The sequence below is a fragment of the Sprattus sprattus genome, assembly GCF_963457725.1.
Source record: "Sprattus sprattus genome assembly, chromosome: 20".
In the NCBI taxonomy this organism is placed as follows: domain Eukaryota; kingdom Metazoa; phylum Chordata; class Actinopteri; order Clupeiformes; family Clupeidae; genus Sprattus; species Sprattus sprattus.
In genome coordinates, this window is record NC_137918.1 from 13,436,587 (window position 1) to 13,443,240 (window position 6,654).

The window sequence follows — 6,654 nt, forward strand, 5'->3', positions numbered from 1 at the left end:
CAACCGACAATTTGAAATTCGCATTGTAGTTTATTTTGTTTTTGATCAGAACCGCTTTTGGGGGCCCCCTAGTGGCGCGGGGCCTCAGGCAATTGCCTGGTATGCCTAATGGGATGCAGCGCCTCTGGTCATATCAGGCCGTCACAGAATGCAATAGCAACAGGAGTCCCGTTAGCGCGCACTACTCCCCCTGAGAAGTACCACGCGGGAGAGCACCTACCCACGGCAATTCAGGAACAGCAGCCCTCCGGCTGGGTTTGTTATCAAGAGTCCTTTCATAAGATGGCACTCTATGCTGTACGGTTAAATGTAAGCATCGTAGAAATGTGTGAAGTAGCGAAAGTGTGCCAATCGTTCTCAATTGGATCAAATTACAAACCACTGTATTTTTTATTTTCTCAAACCATTCTATTAACTTTTGTTTGTTTTTAGAAATGACAGACAATATATCATAAAGTTGCACTTTACACTGATGTCTGTCACACAATGCCTTGATCATCGGTATTATGCTATACTAGATTATACGATACAGTGTCTTTCAATATCTGCTGGCCGAAATCTCTCCCTGTCATTGCAGAATAAAAAAAACATCGCTAAGCTACACAAATTATTTCCTCCGTTTGACATTAGTCATTCTTGAACGTGATGTTATAACTATTATATTTTGATTACGCTAAATCTTTTGGCTATGATCTTATACGACCGAAAGCCCTGATTCTTGTATAACGGAAACTTTTTTGATTGTTCTCTGGCCTATCCCACCCCTTAGTTTTACGTCGCATCACTTCTTGTCCAATCACAGTTTCCCAAATACTTTGCGCCTTCCAGGGCTATAAGAGCCCTTAAGACTCCGTCAAGTTGAGAAACACCTCCGTGGCGCACGGGGCCAGTATGAGAGTTTAATAACGGTATATTTCGGCGAGGGAATTTAAAAAAAAAAAACACTATTCCTGGAGCTTGAACTGGACCGAAGGACAGCCACTCTTGTGTCTTTTGTTCCAGCTGAAAGGTGATGTTTGAGGAAGAGACTATGCAGGAGGACGACTCCAGCTCCCCTGAGTCTCCAGTGGACAGCCTTGGTAACAGCGAAGAGGAGCTCGACAGGCAAACGAAAAGATGTGGGAGGAAAAGACGACCGAGCAGGAAAAGTGGGGAGGATTCAGATAGCCCTACCCATGGGAAAAGGGGGAAAAAGATCAGCAGCAGCCCACAGTCTTTTGAGGACCTTCAGACGCAGCGGGTCATGGCTAACGTACGCGAGAGACAGAGGACGCAGTCACTGAACGAGGCTTTCACGTCTTTGCGGAAAATCATCCCTACTTTGCCCTCTGACAAACTTAGCAAAATTCAGACGCTTAAGCTCGCCGCGAGGTACATTGATTTTCTCTGCCAGGTTCTGCAGAGCGACGAGCTGGACTCCAAAATGGCAAGCTGCAGCTACGTGGCTCACGAGAGACTGAGCTACGCGTTTTCCGTATGGAGGATGGAGGGAGCGTGGTCCATGTCAACATCTCACTAACGTCCGCGTGGATACAGTGTTGGACAACATGGTGAGACATCAAAAGTCTCAGTTGTTTTTTTGAATATTTTCTGAAGTGACAAAGATGTTATGGACAATAAGTTTTAAATCCAAATTGAACACAGCTGGAACATTATGATATATATATCATTGCATATATCAATATGTTAACTCAGAATTGGCTGTTTAAAATAGGTCACTAAAATAAAGTTATAAATCAATTGTTTTGAAATTTTACATAAAAATGTTAAAATACATTGACTGCTCTGTCACTAGTAAAACCGTTATGAATGCTTCATTTTTACTCTGTTTTCACATCCACAGATGAATCCAGAACGTCCGTGCTTGCAGAATGGTGCAAATCCTGAAGGCCTATAGTCGAAGGCAAACCTTGGATATTACTGGGGGGAGATTTTGGGGCATTGAGACGGAGCAGCGGGCATCGTGAAGGAGCACTTACAGCAGAGACATGCGTCTACGGACATGGAGCTATACATTCAGATCTGTGTTTGACAACTTTAATTTTCTTGACGATGAATGTTGGAAATATGTACTTTCTATATGCATGCTTTTCGACCAGTCGTGCCAATTCATACGAGGACAGAGAGACTGCACCAGACCGGCGACTTCATAGCCGGGCTGACTACGGAAACAAAACAGCCATGAAGTGAATATTTTCATATTTATTTTTGTAAAGAAACGCATTTTTTTGGCTCATATATGTATGACTCTCTTGATGTTTTGCCTGGTCCCTGAAATACATACATATATTTATTTATTGATCGGCCTACTTGTCACAATGCAGAATGGATCTGGTGTCTACATGCATTTAATGACCTTGTTGTAAATATTTGTATATGTTCTGCAATAAAAAAACGAGTATGAATTCTAATTCTAAGGCCTTCGTTTGGTGTGATATGGATTTAGACTAAGTGTGTCAGTTTAAAACAGTCTGACTGCTGTAAAACAATAGAAACTGATTACTTTTTTATATTCAGGTGGTGCACAAACACTTGAAACGCTCAAGCAGCCATGTATATCAGCAGTTTGAACACATAATAGAAAGATTTACACTTATGAACAAAACACAACTGAATAAATGCAGTAACTAAAGAGCGAATCCTTGACTTAAAAGAACGGTGTATCTTTGGACTCTTTTAGGAGGTTTTTGGAGACCTGTCACGGCTTTAAGTTCAGAGACCAGCAACGGATGTACAAACCGTTGTGGAATAGAAGTGTGGTTGGTGACCTGCTCCTTGCACAGGGAATGTGGGATAGATTTTATGCATTTGCGTTGCTTTCTTTCTTGGCTTCCTCTGATGTTTCTACTTTGGGGAATTTTGTGCAGCTCGGAAAAACTTTACCACAGAGTGACACATGATAAATATCTCAGCCTTGTTGCTATTATTTCTCTAGGCTTACTCCAAAAAAGTCTCTATACTCTATAAGTAGTTGTTTAGAAAAACAAATCAAATTGATTCACTTTATTAGAGTTTACACAATTTAGTTTTTTTAATGACAGCTATGCAATTACCTAATTTAATAGCTACATTCCAATGTGGAAATGCATTTTAATAGGCCCAAAACATACAGGGATTTCGGAATGATATTTCCACCTCGACCATTTCACGTGACTGACCACATAATAAAACGCCGGGTCATTTCTAACTGATAGCCTGTACCATAGATTAGCTGTCTTTGGGCTGATGTTGTGACAGGTTCAGTGCAGGTCTGGGAAACCATTTGAGTGCGTGTTGCAGAATCAAAGCGCGGCCCCGTTTGAAGAAGGTGTGTAATTGGCTGCAGAAGCATGTATGGAATTCCCAGATGTCTATAAAACGGAGGGCGCGCTCGGCAGGTCACTGGGAGGTGGTGGGGGTTAAAGTGGCCTTGAATCAACATTATTTCTTTTTTTTTGAGGAGCGACACACAAAAAAAAAAATGTCTCTTAGACGGGGAAATCAGCTTATTGAGCTTAAAGGTTGACATGATGCAACAATATAAGTAATATTACCAATTATTCTCAAAATATCAATTCGCTGCACAATTCGATCTATATGTTTATTAAAAGCAAATATAAAATGTAAATGTGTACAGTCTGTAAGAGAATGCATGCGCACTGCAAATTAAATGGGCCTGTTGTGGTTGGGTCAAATAAAAGTAAATGTTAGAGACACAGCCGATGATTCTGCAAGTGCAGTGCTTTTTTCAGGTAAACGTGCACAAAGAGAAAGAAGTTCTTTAATAATTACAGTGAGGCCTATTTGGTGTCCACGTCTGAGCCCTTGCCTAAAGTTTGAGCCTGGCTGAAGTACAGATTTCTTTTCTCGTAGCAAGTTCTCTCAATCAAGACGGAATGCTGCAGAGACTAGATGGATTTGGCGAGAGACTGAGAGAGAAAATACCGTGGCACCTGAAACAAATTTATTTTTACCAGATGTTGTTAGTATTTTTCTTTAACGTCACGTGAAGCGAACAGATGTTGAGTTTCGGCAGGGACCCGCCTTCGGACGCATAGCGCTTGAAAAGCTGACAGAAAGTCGCAGTACTTTTGTTAATAAAAAGACGACTTGGACATTATATTTCGGTCTATTATCCGTAAAGTCTTTCGATAAGGATTTTGTTTGAAACATCTGGATTTTCAAGCGGGAAACCAAGAGGAGCAACTCTACCGGCCTCTTCGTCCTGTGGGGACTGGAGAGGGAGAATGTGTTTTTTTTCACCAACCGTTCGCTGAAAACCCTTCATTTACGGGATTTAATTCGGTAAATACCACCGTGGCATACTATCTTTTTCAGAGCGCTCGACGCTTTCGCGATGGTCAAAGCTTTATGAGATATCAAAATTAAAATCAAATATTTGTGTTGCCACAAGTATTGCTTTTCTTGGCATTAAGCTGTGATATTGCATGTCTGGAAGCTATGAAGGGTAAGCACGTTGAAGTTTTGTTTCACGCGCTGGAATTTCAGCTTGTTTGTTTAAAGTTTGGCGTCTTTCTTATGAAGTACACAGCTAAGCTATTTGGAGACGCATCTTAAAGGTACAGGATTGTATTGTTCCAAGATGAGACCTCTAGGCCTGCGCACCACTGTCCACGTAAACTAGTCTACATGTCAGTAACTGGCAGAGCAGAAATGCTATCTATGCTGTAAATGTAAATGTTACTTAACTGCTTATGCCTAAATCTAATAAACAGAATTGAAAATATCGCTTTGATTGGATACAGTTTTTGTTTTCATAGGTGCGTTAACGAAGAAATAAAAACGCCAGTGGAGTCTGGTTGATGAAAAAAAAAGTTCAAAATATTTCAGGTTTATTTTCTCTAGTGCTCAGTGCTATGCCCAGGATGGTCATTTATGTGATCAGCTGGATATCCTGGCATGTCGGACAAGAATAATAAAATCTTTATTAATAAACTCTAGGGTGGGTTCGAGTACTGGAGTTAAACGATTTGACGTATGCTTATAGAACGTAAAACCATCAGCTTTGACCCAAAGGGCAACGCGATGCACCAAAGGGAATCGATTCCCCATCTTCAAATTACCGTGTCCGTGTTATCTTAAACTTGAAGCTGTTGTTCTGGGGGGGGGAGGAATGTCACCTTTGTGGACTTGTCGGCTAACACTTCTCACGCTGGACGATTAAGGAGAAATTCCTTCACAAGGCAGTGCCTTTCACTGTCGACCTTTTCAAATTTGAAAGCATGCATAGCAGAGAAAAAAAAAAAATCATACACTTGAAAAAGTCTTTGAAGTTTTAGGGTGGCCAAATCGGGTCGAAGACACTTGATCTTGAATCTATATCAAGATATGTATAGAAACAACTGTAAGAATAGAAATAATTGTACACAGTAATAGGCTCAATGAATAATAAAATAGAAAACCATAAACGAAAACATAAATTATGGTTAAACAAGTAGTATGGTGAAACAGTGTAATTATTCCGTTAAACTGAGCTTATGATAAATTATGGTTGATATGCTTATAAGTTAAAAATGTGAGTTTGGTTTTGTACTCTTTGAACTCAGCTAGTCCTCAACATTCCGCAGAAAGAGACATGGGACAGTTTGATCGATGACATTGGATCACTTCAACAGGTGCCTGAACAAAACTAGCTTCATCTGTCACTGCCCAATGAACAAAAAACACTATTCATACATATTTTACATTTATTTCAGCAATAATGCTCCTTTAAGTTTCAAGTGCATTGTTTTAAATTGTGAGTTTAATTATAATTTTGAAAACCTTAAAACTTGGGGACGAATTTCTCACAAATAATATGCATAATCTTATAAAAGTAGCCGTACAATTAAAACCGTAACTGATGATCATTAAAAAAAGCATTCAGAACCAAATAACTATATGTATTATTTCAAGCAAGGTGTTTTATTGGGACTTTCTATTCTATTCTATTCCTTTTCTAATTCTATCCAGTAGTTAGAGAATAGGCCTCTGTGTGGAAAGGCAGGTCAGCTCAACAGGTGCAATTCTAACTCAGGCATAACACAGGCCTACACGTTCTATTGCACATACCCACCTGCAAAGTAGAATACAGGGTGCATTCCGACATATTTGACGCCATGAACGGCCCATGAATAAACGTGGTATTACTTTACAATAATTGTATCATCAAAAGAATGACTATCAACATGACGTTCAAAATATGGTTCTAAAAATGTTTACATTTAGAGACAATTAGATATTGTACATATTCTTTAGAACGCCATATCCTGCGCAAGATGAAACGACACATTAATACGAGGGTTGTCTTCTGCCATTTTTTATTTAGATGCCATTGCTAACGGTGCCTTTTGCGAAGTTTTCTAACATATTGAATACCCATACAATCCTGTTCGACAACAAGAAATTAACAACATGGAAACCGTACTATGCAGAAAATCTAAGGCGTCTCAAATGCGCACAGTTCTAATGGTCTGTAATAATAAATAACTTTTTCAAATACACTCTTCATAGTTCAACCACGGGATGGATGGTCCCAGAAAAGATTTGAAGTAACACAATAACCTAAATGCAACAAACTGTTCCTCCATATTTAGATGCCACTATTAATAATTACAAGTTGAACTTCTACATTATAAATTGTGCTATCCACTGATTAATGTAAACACATAGAGG

General features: G+C 39.5%; 1 protein-coding gene across 1 annotated transcript; it reads left to right on the forward strand.

Moving 5' to 3' along the window:
* The first annotated feature begins 997 nt into the window (after nt 1-997).
* twist1a (twist family bHLH transcription factor 1a) lies at nt 998-1,989 on the forward strand. Its single transcript, XM_080859723.1, has 2 exons — nt 998-1,550; nt 1,844-1,989. Exon 1 carries the CDS (start codon nt 1,013-1,015, stop codon nt 1,517-1,519), a length of 507 nt encoding a protein of 168 aa, XP_080715849.1. The 5' UTR covers nt 998-1,012; the 3' UTR covers nt 1,520-1,550; nt 1,844-1,989.
* Nucleotides 1,990-6,654: the final 4,665 nt, after the last annotated feature.

Bases quoted from the DNA above. Each gene is read 5' to 3' on its own strand.
- twist1a (XM_080859723.1), top strand. From the start codon at position 1,013: ATGTTTGAGGAAGAGACTATGCAGGAGGACGACTCCAGCTCCCCTGAG.